General features: G+C 36.6%; 1 protein-coding gene across 2 annotated transcripts; it reads right to left on the bottom strand.

The window, feature by feature from the left end:
- Nucleotides 1–68: 68 nt before the first annotated feature.
- Nucleotides 69–21,840, bottom strand: tgs1 (trimethylguanosine synthase 1). 2 transcript variants are annotated; one of them, XM_081375328.1, is made up of 13 exons: nt 21,429–21,840; nt 20,688–20,746; nt 19,848–20,014; nt 17,893–18,511; nt 14,942–15,077; nt 14,659–14,745; nt 14,387–14,567; nt 10,054–10,402; nt 9,749–9,910; nt 3,901–4,044; nt 2,230–2,446; nt 1,955–2,033; nt 69–955 (listed from the first exon to the last, which is right to left on the bottom strand). In XM_081375328.1, the coding sequence occupies exons 1-13, from the start codon at nt 21,536–21,538 to the stop codon at nt 842–844; spliced, it is 2,424 nt and encodes an 807-aa protein (XP_081231454.1). In that variant the 5' UTR covers nt 21,539–21,840; the 3' UTR covers nt 69–841. The 2 variants fall into 2 exon arrangements, with proteins under 2 accessions (XP_081231454.1, XP_081231453.1); XM_081375327.1 differs by having other exon boundaries at nt 9,749–9,913; nt 21,429–21,803.
- Nucleotides 21,841–21,885: the final 45 nt, after the last annotated feature.

The following is a 21,885-nucleotide window of genomic DNA, read 5'->3' as shown; positions in this document are numbered from 1 at the left end:
TTTAAACCCTGTTGAATTATCATAAATGCATATGTATGAACGATTAATAATTTTCTTTAACTAGGTCTGCTACGTACTCATATTTATTAATCATTTGATACAATGCACTTGTAGGCTATACGTTTTTACATTCTAGGCTACTTAAATAATAATAATAAACACCTACATGCAATTATAGAGCTGTAATTCATTTCTGCAATTACATCTGTAAGTAGGCTACTGTTAACCCACCCTTAAACTTAACCATAACTGTCCATAACCTTCCACAAATACCACCTCAATAGCAGAAAACGTGTCTTGCAATACAACATGAACACTATAAGTACCTACCATTTTAATGTCAGTACATTGTAGTTAAAGACACCTAATATAAAGTGTGACCAATAAAAGTAATACATTATTCTTGTTATATGGCACACATTTTCATAATACTCTCACAGCACTATATAAGTTCTATTTGATTTGACAGACAGACAGACAGACAGACAGACAGACAGACAGACAGACAGACAGATAGACAGATAGATAGATAGATAGATAGATAGATAGATAGATAGATAGATAGATAGATAGATGCAACATGGGATGTTTCAGGCTGTGCAATTTTATGACTTTCGTGCATGGTTCCATCAAATGAACTTTAATAGGTAAATATCAATGCTGGAAAAACAAAACTGTTAAAATAAACATTAAACTAGCAGCATCATGAGTACACATTAGTCTGTAAAATTCATCGTCAATGGCTTTACAAAACAGCAAACAGCAGATAATGTACATTTCAAGTGCAATAAGTAAGTACAGATAACAAATGACTAAAAGTAGAAAAAGGAAATCAAATGTTTTAGGTTTTTGACTTAATTAAGCTGCCAAAGTACGCAGTAATTGTTTTCAGTTTGTTGTTCAGAAAGTTCTGCTCCACTTCCACTTTCCCACCTGGGCCGGCGAGAGATGCGATCTATACAGAGTGAAAGACAGAAAGAGGGAGGGGTATGAAGAGAAAGAGGAAGAACAAATGAGGCAGAGCAGGTGTGAGTTACCATCACAGGCAACATGGTCACTAGCTTCTAATATGAACACATCAGTATATTATCATCATAGTACCTTGGTTTAGGGAAACTTGTTCTTGAATTTAATCACAAGTCACACTAATACATAGTATTCAACAATACAAGCAGTACAGTGATGGGCAAATGGTAATGATGTATTTACTTTAGATATTAGTGTAGAAATTTGATAGTCAGACACAGAATACTCCGGAAAGCAGTGTGGTTTCAAAAGGTGCAAACCACACTGCATCAGACAACAAGACCTTTCAGAGAAGTCAAAAACCATGATACAGCTGCAATTGACAGACATCATATGCACTTAACTAACCCAGGTATACAGTCAACAAACATATTCTGTGAAAATAATTCAAAATAATTTCTGATTATGCAAGTATAATATGTCATTGATGGACTTTGGCACTTTGACTTTGTACTGCTGGACAGATATGAGACACTAAAGTGATAACAGGAACTAGAAATATGTCTAAGACTAAAAATAAGAACAGCAGCCATGTGTACTAATAATAAAAATGCTAAAAGGGTTGAACCAAGTGACCAACTTTTTTGACTACATAGGACGTAAGACCGCTGGCTGATGTATTGTGCTACTTAGTTGCATGCTTGCAACTTCTATGTTTAATAAAGCTAAAAAAAGAAGAAAAGAAATCTGAGTATTGGTCACAAACGTTTAACGGAGCACAAAACAGATAAAAACAGATACAGAGCACAGCTCTGGCTATGCAGATGAACAACCACAAAACAGCAACAATTTGTTAACCATTGTGGCCAATGTGACGACCATTTTAAGATGTGTATTAGAGTTAAGTTAATCCATATTCTACTGTGAACAAAATAACTTTTAGCATCAATATAGAAAGGGAGGATTTGTGTAAATAAATGACCATTACCTGTTCCATGTCCGCATTTCGAGGAAGAAAATAGACAATATTGTCTGAAATCATTTTTGACAACCTGAAAATTTCAAATGTATAGATGGTTAAGGAAGTTGAAACAGGTGGTTTGAAGCATCTTGAGCACATACGTTAGAAAGTATATACTTAATATCACAAAGAGTGTTGTGAAAAAGGACAAACTTGAACTTTCCACTTGAATGAAAACCTCATTTGAAAGGAAAGAGGCACCGTCTAGAATAAAAGCACAGAGTGTAAGACTGAAAGGATATCCATCAGGAGTCATCATGGTCTTGATGTTGAAGACGTCAGCACTGAGGTACTCTGGTCCGCCCCACGGGGGACTGAGGAAAACAATGTCTGCTCGCAGGCACGGAGCCAACTGCAAGAAGTCTCCCTGCAGGAACTCTATCTGGTGCGCCACGCCATACACTTCTGCGTTGTTCTGTGCCAGAGCCAGGCGTATGGGGTCGATGTCAATGGCGATCACTGGATGGCGGAGGGAGAAAAACAGCATTTCACTTACAAAAATGCCAAAGTATTACAGTCAGTAGCTATGTTTCCATCCACCTATCGCATAAAAAACCGTATGCGCTCAATTGAGGCAGATACATTTTGGTCACACTTTATTTTAAGGTCATGAAGTTACATTGTACTTACTCAAATAAGTACTGAGTAATATTAATTAAATGTACTCACTATTGAGTTAAGGTTAGGGTTTGGTTTAGGTTTAGGTTACTTGTAATTATGCATAATTTACTGGTTTTACTATAGTATGTACATGTAGTAATGTGTCAGAAGACATGCACAAACTACGATGGAAACACATTTTCCGAAAAAAAAAAAAAAAAAAACAACTCACGTTACTTTGCCTCAACTGTGGATGTGATTGGATAACAGACTAACCAGCTGACTGATTTGCACACATCTCAAATGTTGGTTTGATCATTCTGAAATCCCTGAGCCAAAGTCTGTCGTCAGAATGATTTGGTTTAATGCCCTGCGAGAAGTGTCTCACACGATTGGTTCCCACGCAACAGGAACCCGAACGCAAGATAACATGACTGAGTTTATTGCATTTAGTCAGCGTGCTCAGAGAAGCAAGTCATTTAGGATGGAGGAAAAAAGAGCCACATTGGCTTCCCCAATTGCAGCAACTTTTATTTTTATTACAGATATTTTGCACCGATTTCTCAGGAAACAAGTGACCGCAATAGAGAAAAAGAATGTATTATACAATTTTCAAGAAGTTTCAATTTAATGACTCTAAAAGTGTCATGTGCTGTAACCATCAAGTTAAAAGTAACACCTTGAATACATGCAAGTATACAATCATCAAAAAAGGAAAAAAAGGAAATGTTTTCAACATTGAAAATAATCAGAAATGTTTCTTGAGCACCAAACCATGTGACACTGAAGACTGGAGTAATGATGCTGAAGTTCAGCTTTGCCATCACAGGAATAAATTACATTTTAAAATAAATTAAAATAGAGAAGTTATTTTTCAATTATAATAATATTTCACATCATTACTGTTTTTAATTGTATTTTTGATCAAATAAATGCCATGTTGGTGAGCGTGTTTTTTAAGATATTGTGAACATTGATAAATACTGAATATTACAAATTACAAAAGATTCTAAATTATCTAAATGAATTTTAATTCAGAAATATATTATATGATATTATATTATATTATATTATATATGTGTGTGTGTGTATGTGCTTTGCATTTTCAATGTATTTTTTGATAAATTAATAGACCGTGCACCATGGAAATGTGTTTTTAAAACACATTTTTAGATGTCAAAAAGTGTTATAAATCTCATATCTCAAAAAAGATTTTCAAATGGTTTCTCAAGACAATGGAAACCAACATATGGGTGTTAGCATGGTAGGATTGTGCTGACATGGTTCTGTGGCAGTCTGACAGGCAACTGTACCTCTTTTCCCAGTGAGGGCAAACTGAATGGCATTGCCACCCACACCACAGAAGGCATCGATAATGAGCTCCGCGCTGAAGCTGTCCTGCACCCTCAAAGCAATGTGTTCTGCTATCTTCTCAGGAGTCACTGAGAACCAGCCCTCTGTGGACAGAACACAGTCACATGTTATGCACATATGAAAGGCTTTTATCAGTTCATGCATTCTTTTTTTTGCATCATTGTATTAATATGAACAGAATACTATTCAAATTATAATTAAATGCACCTAAATGCTCCTTTTTATTGCAAATGTGGTAGAATTGTTTACCACCAGAGGGAGTCTGTAGCTTTCATTTTCTATTTGAAGACCTGAAGCATGGCTCTGCTTACGTCAAAGACTGTCTCTCCCTCTCTAAATATATAGCTATTTCCATTTTAGGAGGAGCCTCTGTTGACAAAAGGATGATCTAGCTGATATCTATGAAATTTTAAATATCAGCAATCACCCCTATATCATGTGATGCCAGAAAACCATATATTTCTAAGAGAAGCAGTGCAAAACCATATAATGTGTTCAAGAAAACACTCCTGCTGTATCTCTAAACAACTCATCATACTTGCAAACCAGAGCTGTGACACTTTAAAACGTAGCATCAGACTCCTGGATCTGGTTCTCTGGATTTTCATCATTTTAAGGTGTTGCATTTGAGCTGAAGCAGAAGCAGTCAGAGAGCTCAGAGAGAGTGGAGTTAAACGGAGCATGTCCCCTTCTGATTCTGTAGAGACCAACACCATCTGCTTTTAGCCTCCACAAATGCATCTCTGTTTTTCCGCCTCTCGTATTTTTCTCTCCACTGAGAATAGAGCACCTGCTAAAGTAACAATCACTAGTCTGGAGTTTCCTGTTTACAGTGTGAGGTCTGGACAGCGGGCGGCTATACAGGTGCCCTCATGTAAAGAGAACTCACATTTAAGTGCTACCTTAATTTTCTATTACAAGATTACAAATAGGGAACAAATCAACACTGTGTTTTACTCATAAAAAAAAAAAAAACTAATACTTTCACTAGTGTCATTCTACAACTGCAGTGACATTTACATCTGAAAAAGATCAACCCTACATTAAACATACCATGCTAATACAGATTATTGTATGTTCTTTCACATATACTGTAATTCAAAGTCACAATTAGACGTGCCGATATTTGGTAATACAGTATATCATGATAATGAACATGCATTGTTATCGTGGGTACTTTAAAAATACCGTGAATAATTATCTATTACAAATTATTCAGATTTTTAGAATGCATTTTAAGAATATTTTTCCATCTAGTGGATAAAATGCTGCATCAAAGAGGCATGTGCGCACTTTGATGTAAACAACACTAAAGGCTGATTTATACTTCTACATCGGACCTACGACACTGTAGGCTAAGCGTCAGTTTTCATTTATACTTCTGCGTCGTTGTCCGTGTTGACGTGCAATTCCACATGCGGAGGGAGCATGTGAAACCTGAGGGAGGGGTTCTAGCAGACCAATCACAGCTTGCGGTTCACATAGAATTGACACATTGTTCCATTTTTGGAGAGGTGCATGTCAGTGGTTTATCAGCTTGTCAAAAAACGGGACACGGGAGGTCACGCACGGGGCAAATAAATTAGGCCCAAAATACGGGACGTCTAATTCGGGACAGTTGGCAACCTTAGTGACAGTATCATCCTAAACCAGCAACCCTTCGCTCAACACCACCATCTACAGGCCGATGAGTGTACAGTCACTAAATGTGCACATAAATGAATTTATTTTATACCCCCCCATGGATGAAATTCTACGAAACTTAGCATACCCCCAGAGGATGTCAAGTTAATCATACACATGAAATATGGTGCAGTTCTGAACATCTCAACTGAAGATAGGGGCGATTAAAGCAGAATAATATTGCATTTTAATTTTTTATGGGAGGGGCGCAAATCACAAATGAGTGATTATGGGCTAGGTTGATGTGGGCCCTTAAGAGCAACATACCATTAAAAATTTCTTCATCCTCGGTGCCACGGTTCAGGTAGTTATTTAGGAAAAACTGCATTTTTTGGGTTTGGGGGGGCCCAGTGCGGGGGGGAGTGGCCCCCGGGGACCAAACGAAATTTTTCCGTAAAAGCCTAGTGGGGCTACATGCCCACCAAATTTCATGTTCCCCGGTGTTTCGGTGTCCCTGGTATCGTTGACGAAAAAATTCAGTAGATGACAAAAAAAAAAAAAAAAAAAACTTTGACAATCGATTATGGGCTAGGTTGATGTGGGCCCTTAAGACCAACATACCATAAAAAATTCTTCATCCTCGGTGCCACGGTTCAGGTAGTTATTTAGGAAAAACTGCATTTTTTGGGGTTTGGGGGGGGGGGCCCAGCGCGGGGGGGGAGTGGCCCCCGGGGACCAAACGAAATTTTTCCGCAAAAAGTCTAGTGGGGCTACATGCCCACCAATCGAAAAAAAACTTTGACAATCCCTATATGACCGCTTTCGCTAGCGGCGGTCATAATAATAACTTCTGTAACAAATGTAGCTATTGCTGATTGTTAATGTTAGTTAATGCATTATTTTATTGATTATTATTTTTGATTACTTTGATCTTTGAATATTGTCATGCTTTAAGGGACTTAAATAAAAAAACTGCAATTATTATTTTTTTCCTGTGATGGCACAGTATATACTGTAAGTTATGAGTTACATTTAAAGTGTTGCAAAAAAAAAGTTTTCTATATCAAGTGTGTACACTGCAGTTTGACTTTTTTCTAAGTGACAGAATGACATGCCATTAATTTGAATGGGGGAAAAATGACAATTAAAAGTATGAAATATTAAACAGATAAAAGTACAACTGAGAAATTATAGAATGTTTAAAATCCTAACATTAAACCAGAATTGAACACACATTCCTGGTCCTATTGTGCACAATTCATCAGAACAAAAAAAGTATTTCATTAAAATGTAGTACCTTTCTCCATCTCTGAAAAACTTTTTGCCTGACATCACCTAAGTCTCACAGAATAGCTCCACGGACATTTTTTTACATTGCAGAAGTGAAATGGCTTGTGTTTGCCAGTTCATGTTGACTTGGAATCTGCATTGCCTGGTTGGAGGTTTAGGAGATACACAATTCAGCCCACGCTCTTGATCTACCTCTCTTTCTCGCTCTCCTCTGTCCAATCAGGCAGTGCTGAAGGAAAAGAGGCTCATTATGTCTTTGGGCTACTGCCTCTGTTGACATGAATAAGTGAATAAATACGAGGCTCTGATCTCACTTTCAAACAGAATTCCAGATGCTTAGTGAAAGAGTTATGATTTGAAAGTGAGAGATGTATAAAAACACATTAGTCATGGTACTTTGGAGAATTCAAAGGGCATCCGTGTGGAAAGTTAGGATTTTCTAATCCCAAATAACGGGACCTTTTATGGTACCAGAAGGAAAACCGTTTGACTTTTGGTGCTGATGTTAAAAGGCATCTTTCCCAAGATCAGCCCTATTAAAAACTAAATCCCACACCAATACTATGGTCATTGCACCATTACATTTAACAACGAAACTGACTTACTTGAAAGGGAGCAAATCTTTTAACATATAAAAAATATATGTTTTACATTTTCTGGACAAAATGTTAGTGGTACTTTAGCAAAAGCCACTGCCGTGATCCTACGATGCAGGTGGTTCCAAAGCATTGCTAACTAATACAAAAATGAAATTGCAAATGCTACACTACAAAAAAGAAAATTAATAATTGTTATTTTATAAAAAAATCCTTATAACAAGATGTAATTACCTGAGAAGCAACCCTGCCAAAGATATTAAAGCTTCAAATAATACATCAAGAAAATACATCTTTGAATTACAATACACGATTAATCAATTAATTAATTCAGAAGCGTGTTTTGTCTTATTGCACTGGCAGTATAAAGTATAAACAACAACAAACGTTTTTTTTTTTTTTTTTTGCCAATGAAGTAAGACAAATTACATTTATATTAAAGATACAATCTATGAAAACAAGTCTTCATATCGTATGTAGTGTTGCTTCTCAACTAAATTCAAGTAAATAAATTCAAGAATTTTTGTCAAAGAATATTTATAACTTCATATAAGATATCATTTTTTGCTGTGTAATGAATTAAGGCCTGTTCACATCAAAAAACATAACTAACAATAACTATATTAGCATCCAAACCAACTCAAAATGACAAATTATAAGCATGCGCTGCAATTATGTTGCCTGCCACATTAAATGCTCAAGCTATACAAATAATAAATGGCAAAAAGACCAAATGAGATCTCTTTAGCAGTTCGAACGAGTATAAAGGAATTTATTTGTTGCATGTTCCTTATATAAAACAAACTCAGACAAGCGAAAAGCATTTAACAAGCAGGTTTATGCCTAGTTTAATATACTGTATCTATTAAGAGAGTGACCCACTTTAACAGTAGAGAAGAGAACACAGGTAAAGCACCAGAGCTAAAGGTTGTCCTCCTCTGAGGCTGAGCACTCTATTTGAGCAAAGATGGGGAAAGAAAAGAGTGCTCTCCTGAGCGCTCTAAAAGCTGCCTGCTGTCTTGCTCTCACTTGCACCCTCTCTTTATCTGTAGTCTGACGCAGGAGATATGAGGGCTCCGTGTCTAGCGTCAGCACACACACTGCAGACACAGCCAGCTCAGTCAGTCAGCCCACACCTACAGCTGTACAACCTCACAAATACATCTCATCCTGCTCCGTCCCGCAGCTCTCAGCGTGCTCTCTATTTGTTATTTAAATTCACAGGTCTTACTTTGAAGGATTCATTGGTGCATGACATGTTATTCCAAGACAAAAAAAACCTTGCCCTCCATTCTTTTCTTTTTCTTTTTTTGAATGTCCTGTTTCACTCCAAAACATCCCATTTTCGGCGTGAAATGGAGAATTAAGAGTTATGGCTAGCTCATGTAACGAATATTCATAATATATTTGCAGTTTTCTTTGGCAATTTCAATACACTGTGTGATAATGACTTTTATGCACTTTTTATTTGACCATCACGTTTTCTGTGAATCAATCCATTTCAATGAGTTGATTTGCTTGCATCATAATTCAGAAATGTTCGCCAAAATCTCTACGAGCCAATTTAAAAAAAAATCTATTAATATGTTTAGCTAAAAACATATGCTCATAAGCACTCACTGCTGTTTGTTCTATGCATTTATTTCTATGCTCTATAATTGTATGCATTATTATATTGGTGCATATTAATGAAAATGATTAAATATTCTTCACTTTGCTTATTTAGTAGAAAACATGATAGATTTTAACACTTAACAAGGTTTCATTAGTTAACATTATTTAAGTTCATCATCTAAGGATGAACAATACTTCTATAGCATTTAAGTTACTGTTAATTTCAGCATTTACTAATAGATTATTAAAAATCAAAAGTTGTATATGTGAACTAACGTGAAGAAACAATGTACGACTCTATTTTTATTGATTAACATGAACAAAGATTAATAAACACTGTAAGAAATGTATTGATCGTTGTTAGTTCATGTTCGTTAATACATCAATGTTAACAAATTAAACCTTATTGTAAAGTGTTACCATTTTAACTGCATTTTAGTTGTAAAATTATTTGGCTACAATTTGAATATTATAATTACAAAACATCATCAAAAAACACGTTTTCACAATATATAACTTAATGTCCTCGATGCTGAAGCAATGATTAGTAAGTCGCTTTGGATAAAAGAGTCTGCTAAATGAAATGAAATGAAAGTAAATGTAAAGAAATTAAATGAATTCATGATTTTCTTAAAATAAAGATGGTGGCTTTGTGCTGACTCACCATGGTCAAGTTGGATGCCCTCATCGAACCTGGAAAACAGACGGTAGCGCTGGGCCCAGTACTTGGCCAGCTCAGGTTCTGCTGCAATCTCAGGTGGCATCTCCACATCTTTTCTCCTTTTCCTGTTCTTTCTCTTGTTCTTTTTAAAGGCCTGCACACTCTCTGCTGGGAAAGAAAAAGTGTGATTATATCAAATTGCCAGTGAACACCAAATGAGAAGCCTAACTGTGTTAATCATTGGCTTGTATGTTATGGGAGCACAACCAGTGATTATCTCATTTGTATCAGAGCACATTTATGCTGACCTCCCTCAGTGTGCTCAGGAGCATCTGGGAGCAAGAAGTCAGGGACATCTAAGGGATGCAGCTCTCCTCTGGGATCTGAATCATCATCCTGTCTTTCTTCTGGCTCTGACATGAAGGCACACTGAATCTTCTGCAGATGTTCCTCACTTTTATCACATGTTCTGTTGAGCTCAGGAGTCTTCTCACACTCTTTTTCATCCATCTCATTGTTTGCTTCTTCCTCGTTCCGAGTAGGTAAACTGCCCTCGTCCGCTCTCTCACATGGCCCGATCGGAGCTTCAGGCATGGAGGCCGGGGTCAGCTCCTCAGAGACAGCGTCAGTCTGAACCTTCTGCAGGAAACTCTGGACCTGTGAGGGTATGAGTGAACGTACAGCTTTGACAGGAAGGAACAAACCCAAATACTTCACACCAGTCTAATCACTAGTTGTACGCCACTATTTTCTGTAATGGGCTTTTGAACAATATTTATTATTAATATTATTGCTAATTCAGACAGAAATGTTTATCTTATATTTTAATATTGGGAAAAATATACACTACTGTTTTTAGCAGTTTATATACACTAGTTTTCTTTTTTATTAGTCTCTTATGCTCACTAAGGCTCCATTTATTAGATCAAGAACAATTATGTGAAATATTGTTACAATTTAAACTATTATCCATTGTAGTATATTTTAAAATGTCATTTATAGCTGTGATGACAAACCTTAACTTTCAGCATCATTACTCCAGTCTTTAGTGTCACATGATACTTCAGAAATCCTTCTAATATGCCGATTTGGTGCTCGAGAAACATTTCTGATTATTATCAACAGTGTTGGGGGGGTGTAACACATTACAAGTAACTCGAGTTACTTAATCAGATTACTTTTTCAAGTAACTAGCAAATTAATGCATTACTTTTAAATTTACAACAAATATCTGAGTTACTTTTTCAAAGAAGAAATTTGAAAAAATTCTCATTTATTGACAGAGCTCTCTTGTCCCCATGTTGAGAAAAATCGTGTGTAAGTGCAGAGGGGTTGTGTGTGAACATGATGGTTATTGTAGTTTAGACTAAATGTGAGCATGCATTTTCTAATCTCAGTTGCACAAAAGATTCAGTATTCCTCAAAATGAATAAAACCAGTGAAATGCAAAATCAGAATACTACGCGAACCTCCAATAATTAAATACGTTAAATAAAAGAAATATTTTTATGCATTTAATCTCACTTTATTGACCAATGTACTTGCTGCTACTGACCTTCGATGATTCAGTGAAACCATAAGCAAAAATGACTTTACATTTTTTGTTTTTATTGGTGAATTAAGTGCTGAACTTTCTTCTGCATCCTATTCCTTTGTTGTATCCAGAATGGCAGCACACATGAAAGATTTGTTTGAGCTGCGCCCTCTACTGTACACTCATGAATTCACATTTCCTTCAGCCCTATTAGTTCAATTTTGGTGTGAAAGGGCCTTTTGCATTTGCCGAATTTTTCTTTTCTTTTTGTAATAAAAAAAAACAAGCCCAGCCCAGGTGAGAAAAAGTAACGCAAAAGCAACATAACGTAACGTATTCATTTTCTTAAAAAGTAACTAAGCAATGCTATTAGTTACTTTTTAAGGGAGTAACGCAATATTGTAATGCACTACTTTTCATAGCAACTTTCCCCAACACTGATTATCAATATTGAAAACTATTGTGCTGCTTAATATTTTCAGGACCCACGATAGTGTTTTTTTTTTTTTTTTCAAGAAACTTTGATATTCAATAGTTCCAAAGAACAACATTTATTTGAAATAGAATGTAAAAGTTAACAATGTAAAAGTCTTTACGGTCACTTTTGATCAATTTAATGCATCCATGTTGATTTGTTTTAATGTGTTCTTGCTGAATAAAAGCATTGATAAAGTATTAGTATTAAAAAACATTTGGTAGTGTACATTTCAGGAACAGAGTCCCACACAAAGTCCTTGAAATGTATTTATTTTACTGATTTATCTCCACCAAAGGCTTTTTTTCAGCAAAGTAGCTTAAAATAAAAGAGATTCTTGCACTACAATAATAACTACATAACTCAATCTGTTGGTTCCTTGAAATGAAAAAGTCTGGGATCAGGCAGCAGAAATGCAGGACTCGATGTACTCAAAGAAGCCCCAACAAAGCCTTTAGGCATCCAGCCTGCAAAGATACTGGTGATAATGTCTATTGCAGTAAAGTTTTTGTCCTCCACCAGATCAATTTGTGCTACAGAGAAATCAATTCTAGAGCACTGCAGTAAATTGGTCTAGTCTCTATACTGGCTAAAATCCAGTGGGGTGAAGGGGATCCACCTTGAAAAAGTCCATCTAGAAGATGACAGGATGCACTTGGTTGAAGAAAACAATTCATCTCTTTTCTTCTTGAATATTCAACATGCCAGTGACCACGTTTGAACCTGTTCTGTGTGTGTTTGACAGCTGGAAACGTGTGTGTTAGTGTCAGGGGTGAGACTGGAGGTTAGAGCGGTCTGTGTGTCTGACGGGAGCTGACAGCGTGCAGTAAGCAGGTGCTGCGTGACAGCGCTGTGATGGGATGGGGTTAGGGTAGATGAAGCAGCTTTGTGCAGAGTGCATAAAGTGTCAGCCTCACCGCTTCTGGCTCGTTGCCCATTGTATTCTCATACACTCACACACACACACACACACACACAACTCTGAACAATTTACACTGTGCTTCACTGATCCATAGTAAGGCAACCAGAATGATAAATCTTACATGTAATCCCACAAAATCCATGTGTCAATAAAACCTCAGGGAACAACACAAACATACGCATTTCATTGTTCAGTTGAAGTACCCGCAGTTGAGGACCATACTAGGGGACTACATTGGGATTGGGATACCGCGGGACCCGACGCAAATCTCGCGGGAGGGGGCGGTTTTACCTAATCTGCTAATGGGCGTGGGCGAATACAGCAAGAAAGTCAATAAATGAAGTTCACTGCAGTTGATCAGTAATTCTCTTCATAAACCAGTGTTTCATTATTTAATTCATTCGTTAAATGTTACGCTTAATGTTTTTTTTTTTTTTTTTGTATTATTTAGGTCTATTTTCTTTGAGATGTATGTTAATTAGCTAGACTACATAAACACCTCTGATATCTGTGAGGTTTTTATTTCTGATTTATTTTATTTTTTATTTTATTTGTTTAATATTTATTTATTTTATAAGTAATTCAATCAAATCTAGACCATACATCTGGCTGTCTAGAAGTATAGAGAATCCTAAGCATGAAGGACTACAAACTGCATATCAAAAAGTGAAAACTTTATCCACCAGAAGGGTCTCTAAAAACATATCTGACAGAGATTTCTAAATTGTGGTAATATTGGTAGTACCGTGTTCACTAATGTTTGGGGTCAGAATTTTTTTATATATATATATTATTTAGCAAGGATGCATTAAATTAATCATAAGTGACTGTTAAGACTGTTGATAACGTTAGAAAATATTTCCTTTTCAAATAAATGCTGTTCTTCTGATGTTTCTATTTACTAAATAATCATGAAAAATTTATCACAATTTCCACAAAAATATTTTTCAGCAGAACCATTTCTAAAGGATCATGTGACATCTGAGACAGAATTTATTAAAAGTTATTTTGAAATGTAATATTACAGTTTTTACTTTACTTTTGATTAAATAAATGCAGCCTTGTTGTACATAAGAAACTTTTCAAAAACCTTAACCTTACGACACCAAACTTTTGAACAGTATTGTATCTTGAAGTAATATGCCTGTGTATGTGAATAAAAATACCATTTCTGCGAGGTATTAATGTAAACAGTCAATTTGTCTTTTGTTTTAAACTTTTTTATTTTAATATCACCTTGCATTCATTGCTCTTAATTTTTTTTTTTCAGTGAGAAATAACAAAGGGTAAATGCCATTGTTTTCATTTATTTTGTTCAACTTTTATAATTAAAATTTTTTTATTAGAATACTGCATCCCAAGAGCTATTAAATCTAATCTACTCACTGCAGCCCTAAAACCCAAAGTTGTCTTTGGCTGACCTGATGCAACCGTCTGGGCAAATTAAGACAAAACAAAAGCATGATTAAACAAAACATATTGGAATAGTTCAGCCAAAATGATAATTTTTCACCTTCACCTTCATATTTGAACTTTGTGATAACACTGAAATAAAATAACCAAATGGCATATTTAGAGCTTGATTTGTCCTGGCCAGGTCCCTATATGCTTTTGCTCAGTGTGAACATTCCTCAAAACTCCTCCAGACTAAATATTTGTGTGAATTATGTCTTTAAAAATGAATTGCACATGCAGTAAAAGCCGACTCACTTTTTGAAGGGCTTTGCTGATCTTTGGCTTTGTGGTTTGTGGTCCATCATCAGTAAAAAAGATGTGCTTGTTGATCTTGCAGGCTGCTTTTTTTCTCTCCTCAGGGGGCTTTCTGTTCTCCTCACTCCTCCTGCCCGCGTATGGACCCTGGACTGGTTTCAGCTTCACAACGCTGTCAAACCTGCCGAGACAAAAAGCATTTGGATGTTAACAGAGCCCCTGATTATTTTCAAAGCAGTAAAGCCGTGTCTAGCCTCTGTCTGGGTTCTTACTTGGGCTGTGCACTACGTTTCAGGCCGAGAACATCCCACGCCTCCTCAACCGGCACCTCCGCAAGCTCCTCGGCATCCAGCTCATGACTGTGAACAGAGCAGCAAAAGTCTTTAAATTTACGATCATTTAATGCATCCATGCTAATTATTTTTTTTTTTTTCATCAGTGAAACAATTATGACAAAATAAGATTTTTTTCCAGAACTATACCATGAAACCATAAACATTAAGCATGCAATGTCTGATACAATACAATGTACTGAATAACACATCGGCAGCTTACGCTCTCTTCACTTTAGCTCGTCTGTTCCCTGGAGGTTCATCATCATCATCGCTCTGATCCTCGTCGTTAGATCTGTTCTTTACGGGTTGTCCCCTCTGATTATTTAATGGCGTAGAGGTCTGTTTCATGTTGCCATCTGAAATCACACACTTTCAGTTTACTATTAATAATAGCAACGTTATCATAGTCTTATACTGCCTGATGTATACGGCATAAGAGCCGTTCCAGCGGTACAAAAAAGGCTGCTGTTTAGATGCCATCAGTCATGGCCCGCCAATCAGGATGACAAGAGCCATTTTTAGAGCGATTGCGAGTACATTGTGATCAACTCGGGAGCCTGCGCTCTTAACATGTACCGGCATTAAAAATGCATAGGCCAAAGTCACATGCTCCTTTCATTCAACATCTGACATCTTTTGATGTGATGCATTAAACATTCAGGCAGAGCCAAGCTTAGGCTGCAAAAAAAGACCTCTGGGGAAAACGAGTGAACAGAATTGTGGCTTGATATCATGGTGATACCAACAGTGTGATGATGACATCATGATCACAGGTTTTTCCATCAGAGCATATTGAACAAGCCAACTCCAAAAAAAAAAAGATTGGAGTCAAAAAAAGTCACCATGACACCAAAATTGCTTTTTTTACTTGCCTAATACACGCTTTCTGTTTTTTCCCCTCTTACTTTTGCAACCCTGTTACTTTTTTTTTACCCATGCAACCAGTCCTGCCCTCTTGTTTTATCTGAAATACATCTGATTACAAAAAGTTAAAAGAATTTAAAAACAAAAAAACAACAACCTCTATCTTTGTGATCCTCTACAGGGCTGATAAAAAGTGTTCTTCTACTTGGATTTTTATATTTTATTATTGCAGCAAGAAACCAAAATGCAGGTTTGCCATTTCTTCCTCTCATCAACACAATCTATACTCTAAATATGCTCTTTAAAACATGCAAAAATGTGTGAATAAATGCATAAGATACAAAGATACTTAGAGGTAGTGATGCACGATATAATGGCCACCATATCGGTATCGGCCGATATATGTTTTTTTTTTATGTTATTGTTCTCGACCCAATAAGAAATTTTGGCCAATATATTAAAGCAGATAAATAATGGATTATTTCCTTCAGCTGAGATGCGCGCTGTTCGCCATGATGGCTTTGAATTGCTTGACATATAATTGGAATCACTTAAAAAAGGAAAATACATTGAAGTGCAACATGTGCAGCGCAATACTGTCATATAGGCTACATAAAATTATAATGAGAACATTATTATTGTGTGCTGGGAACATGGCTTTTAATGGTGAGACTTTTGTTCTTTAAATCAGGCTTTTAAAAAATTATATATAAATTTGGATTGAAAATTGTCGGCCAATATATCAGTTATCGGCTTTCAAATATAAAGAATTATCGGTTATCGGTATAAGCAAAAATTTACGTATCGGAGCACCTACTTAAAGGGACAATTCAGTTTGTTTAAAGGGATAGTTCACTTTGAAATTAATTTTTGATATGTTTTAGCTTACCTCAAGGGCATCCAAGATGTAGGTGTCTTTGTTTCCGCAGTAGTTTCAATTTTGATATTTTTAGGTCAAACCGTTCTTGTCTGTCAGTCATATAATGCAGGTCGATGGTCACTGTATCAAAACACAAGCACAGAGTCCAAATTAAAACAATTCCCCATCGTCCAAATTAAACAATTCCCCATCGCAAGTACACATTGACGGCCTAAGACACGAAACGAGCGGTTTGTGTGAGAAAACGAACAGTATTTATATCGTTGTTATCTCTTGAAAACAGCACACGTCTAAATGATCTGACGGCGCGGGCGGTATAGATGTATATACATAGATGTCGCCTTGGCTATGCAGTTCATTGGAACGAAACCGTAGCCAAGCGACATCTAGTGTATATATCTATACCCGCCCGCGAGCGGGTATAGATGTATACACTAGATGTCGCCTTTGCTACTACAGTTCATTGGAACGAAACCGTAGCCAAGGCGACATCTATGTATACACTATACCCGCCCGCGCCGTCAGATCATTTGGACGTGTGCTGTGTTACAAGAGGTAAAAACGATATAAATACTGTTCGTTTTCTCACACAAACCGCTCGTTTCGTGTCTTAGGCCGTCAATGTGTACTTGCGATGGGGAATTGTTTAATTTGGACGATGGGGAATTGTTTTAATTTGGACTCTGTGCTTGTGTTTTGATACAGTGACCATCGACCTGCATTATATGACTGACAGACAAGAACGGTTTGACCTAAAAATATCCAAATTGAAACTACTGCGGAAAAAAAGACACCTACATCTTGGATGCCCTTGAGGTAAGCTAAAACATACCAAAATTTATTTTCAAAGTGAACTATCCCTTTAAATGATGTAATTTTATTTATGCTCATGTAATTCCAAACCTGTATGACTTTCTTTCTTCTGTGGAACATTAAAGAAGATATTTTGAGAAATGTCTCAGTGTTTTTTGTCCATTCAATAGAAGTCAACAGTCACCAAAACTGTTTGTTTACCAACATTGTTTAAAATCTCTCTTTCACCGAAGAAATAAAGTCATGAGGGTTAGTAAATGACAGAACCTTCATTTTTGGGTGGACTATCCCATTATTTTGATGGTAATTTAAGCATGTCAATGCTAGGGGGTGGTTGATAACCATTCAATTATTCTATGTTGTTTATTTCTAATGAGTTTAAAAATACGTCATTATGTCATTCTGAATGGCAGAAAATTGAACACACACAATGGGCCCATGCTGTGACTGACAGAATAAATCTTAACTTATATTACATCTGCACTAGATTCAATATGCTGAAAGTAGGTCATGGAGCAGGAAGGCTTTGACATATTTGGGTTTAGCATCACTGCGGGAACGCCACAGTCCCCATAGCTAATAAACAAAGAGGTCTTGAATATACATGCACCAACCAGAAGTGTCAGTGCAGCCTCTACGTGAAGATGACCTTTTGCGGTTTCCACCATCACAGGGCTCATCAGCACAGTTACAGACCAAAGACTGCTGGTCGCCATCATCGCTGTCAACTTCCTCAGTCAATAAGCTCAGGCTGCTTATGAGATGTGTAACGCTGATTGCGTTTGCCCTCGATCTTTCTTCCGTCTGATTCTTGAGTTCCTCTGTTTCTCCTCGGCTGCCCTGACATTCCTCAGAAGCAGTGGTTGTGCTACAGGACTCGTCCACCGTCCAGCCTTGGGCGGCCCAGTAGTGAAACTGTTCCCAGTAGTACTGGTATGTCCGTTGGCAGTGCTCGTCCCATTCAGCCTCCGAGCGGGAACATTCCTGCGCTGCACTGCTGGAATTTTCGGGATGTTTTTCCAGCCAGCTCTGCCACAGCAGACCCTCCCCGTGCTGCTCCCAGTACCTCAGCCAGGCCTCCTCTGACATGGGACACGTCTGTTCAGCGGGGGTCTTAGCGATGTCACTCACAGCACACTGCTGTTTCTGCTCAGAGTCCTCGTCTGTGTCGGCATAATCTGGGGGGGTTTCCAAGTGCTTAATGCTTCTTTTGTTCTTCAGTCTCGCTAGGCCCTAAAAGATGAGACAAAATCATTAGTTTTGGGCCACAGCCAAGTCATTTCCTAAAGTAAATGGGGTAAAACTTAACATTCTTTAATAACAATTTACAAAAAAAGAGCGAGAAGCTAGAAGCTTCACTGCACAGGATAATCCAAAGACTCACAGGCCCCCTTCACATCTGGACATTTACACGTGCATATATTAAAAGCCAGGTGTAAATAAACTTGAGACACATTATGATCAGACCACTGAACTATGTGTGACAAATGTGTAAATGCTAACGTTTTTTTTTTTTTTTTTTTTTTTCATTATTTACCAATACAATCCAGTTCAAGAATATAGACACAGTATTTGAATGCAAAATGCACATTAATGCCAGGTGTATCGGAACCCTAGTTGGATTTAGTTGAATTTTCACCATCATTACTCTAGTCTTCAGTGTCACATGATCTTTCAGAAATCATTCTAATATGCTGATTTGATGCTTCAGAAATATTTCTTATAATTATAATGTTGAAAACATTTTTTTTTTTTTGTGGAAACCGTGAAACACTACCATTCAAAAGTTAAAGTGACATTAAAGACAAAAGTAGCAGTAAAGACATTTATAATGTTACAAAAGTTTTATATTTCAAATAAATGCTGTTCATTGAACTTTCTATTCATCAAAGAATCCTGAAAAAAAAAAAATCCTCAAAAATATTAAGCAGCAAAAAATGTTTTTCAACATTGATAATAATAAGAACCATTATTTATAATTGAGCAGCAATAATAATTGAGCACCAAATCAGCATTATCAGAATGATTTTAATGAAAGGATCATGTGACACTGAAGACTGGAGTAACCAGTTTTTGCCATCACAGGAATAAATTACATTTTAAAATATATAAAAAAATATGATATTTTAAATTGTAATAATATTCCATAATATTACTTTCTACTGTATTTTATATGCAGTCTTTGCATGCAGTCTTGGTGAGAATAAAATACTTATATTGTTGTTATGATAAATCTTAATTATTCTGAACATTTGACTGGTAGTGCATATAAATATCTAAAGTCCACAAGACAGTAGAATGTCCCAATCATGGTACGAAAATGTACTCAAGAGCACCCCCTATGTGGCTGATGGGCACGCTCAATGCAGACACTAGTGTGGACATCACAGCCCTACTAGCCAGTAGTCAGTGCACCATCATGACCCCAATGTATGGAGGACTACAGGAGCTGGGGGGTTTGGGGCAAGGATTTTTAAATGAATATTATAATAATAGGCAATATTCCCACATAAATGGACAGCCATAGTTCCCAATAACATCAAGGTCATCATGCATCCAACAGACATACAGTTCTCCTCCGTTCTGATGAGCTGGCAAACTCCACAGGAAGCCCCAAACTGGCCATAAGCATGGTCTCTTCATCAACAATGACCTCTTCCTCCTCCTCCTCTTCTTCCTCATCCACAGAACGATTAGAATTCTCCAAAAGCTCTTCCCCATCATTAGCTTCAACATCTACTCAAAACAAAAAACCCAAAGTGTAGTTATTTGAGCATTATAAGCTAAAAAACTGACCATAACATGTTGCAGATGAAAATCATGAAAAACCATCAAGGTTCTCAACCTTTTTGACTCCAAGGACCCCCATTGTCAAAAAACAATTTTCAAAGGCACCATAACTTTTCCTGTAGCTTGTAATTAAATGGATACGGATTGAGGATAAGTTTTTGTTTAAATATATTTTTTTAACACACAATTCCTACCAGATAAAATATTTTAGAGCTCGGCTTGAAAAATGTAGGTTGCATCATGTTAAAATTGAATTTAACATTTATCAAGGATACAGGGTAACGACCTGGTGATGAGACTCAATATAAGAATAGGAATGATAGATTATGAGATTCTCTTTTCACAGGTTTGAAATTTGACTACCTCATAAAATCCAGTTTTCCAAAGCAGCAGAAATCCTGGTTCTTCAAAGAGAAGAACAGTTGTTGAGGGGGTGAATTAAAATAAGAAATATCTGGATCTTTAAATTGTTTTAGCTCATTTGAATACTTGTTTTGTCTCATTTTAAAACATCTTAAGTTTTGTAGAGAACCATTGGCAAAATTCAATGTCAGCTAGTCGATATGCAAATGGTCATAATTCTCCATAATCAGAAATGAACAGGAAAACTGTAGCCTACCTTGATTGTCAGTCTGACTCAGAATGGCTTTAAAATCTGACCGATACAATTCTCGATCACTGTGGATGAAAATAAGAGAAAATGTGTTTTACAGTAAACAGGCAAGCAACCATCTTATGCTTGATTGTTTTTCAGCAGGACTGCATATTAGGACAACAACTGAAAAATGGATCTGCTCCAAGTAAAACAGACAGATAGTGACCGAAAACGCTCACTGTGTCACACTGACCACTAGGTTGACATGGTATGTGGTCTTAAAGGGATAGCTCACCCAAAAATTAAAATACCATCATAATTTACTCACCCTCAAGTTATTCCAAACCTGTATGAATTTCTTCAACCAAACAGTTGATGGACCCCATTGACTTTTTTTTTTTTTTTTCAATGGGGACCATCAACTGTTTGGTTACTGACACTCTTCAAAATATCTTCTTTTGTGTTCATCAGAAGAAAGAAATTCATACAGGTTTGAAATAACTTGAGGGTGAGTAAATGATGACAGAATTTTCATTTTTGGGTGAACTATTCCTTTAACTGGTCTACCAGTCTAGCCTGTGTTATGTTGTCTCATTTGTAGGCACTTTTCTGCTGCTCAGGCCAGTTAAGACCAACTAAGTAATTTTCAGCAGGTAATAAGACCATTGGTGCATTAAATTTCTAACTTTCTGAACGCACTTAAAAAACTGCATACACATTAAATCAGTTGATCACAACGCAATCTTGTTCAACACAAATACATACTTGACGTAAGCTCTGGAGCACAAGCAATGTATTGTCATCTCTCTTTCTTCACCCTGATAGAAGATGACATCAGCTAGAGGAACAACATTCAGCTCGCCGTAATTAATCATGATGATAGACTGATAGAGCCATGAGTGACACCTGTCAATAGAATCTACCCGAGACTTTGCCACAAACCTTAAAATCGCTATTTTACACAGACATTACAAATAAAAACGACAGCGAGAAGCTATATATAAATATACTGATGGATTAAAACGAGGAAGATTTAAAAGCACTACAATTTCGATCTAATTTTATACACACGTTTAAGACTCGCTGTGCGAATTTCCCCCCTCGTGTTTTGGAATTTGCCCGTCAAGTTAAAAGACTTTCAACACATTTACAATACTAAAATGGCTTTTATGAGGGCTTGGACTTTTATTATGAAGTTTTAAAGGACAGTAACGGACGTTGA

Source organism: Scardinius erythrophthalmus (genome assembly GCF_964197995.2).
Source record: "Scardinius erythrophthalmus genome assembly, chromosome: 9".
NCBI classification, from domain to species: Eukaryota; Metazoa; Chordata; class Actinopteri; order Cypriniformes; family Leuciscidae; genus Scardinius; species Scardinius erythrophthalmus.
The sequence above is the reverse complement of the archived record's forward strand: the minus strand, read 5'-3'. Positions and strand labels throughout refer to the sequence as shown.

What these genes read in the sequence shown, in the direction of transcription:
- tgs1 (XM_081375327.1), bottom strand. Translation starts at nt 21,538, where the DNA reads ATGATTAATTACGGCGAGCTGAATGTTGTTCCTCTAGCTGATGTCATC. An exon ending in CATCAGAACGGAGGAGAACT is followed by an intron (nt 18,512 to 19,847) that starts GTATGTCTGTTG and finishes CTCATCTTTTAG; the next exon opens with GGCCTAGCGAGACTGAAGAA. An exon ending in CGAGCTAAAGTGAAGAGAGC is followed by an intron (nt 14,746 to 14,941) that starts GTAAGCTGCCGA and finishes CTCTGTTCACAG; the next exon opens with TCATGAGCTGGATGCCGAGG.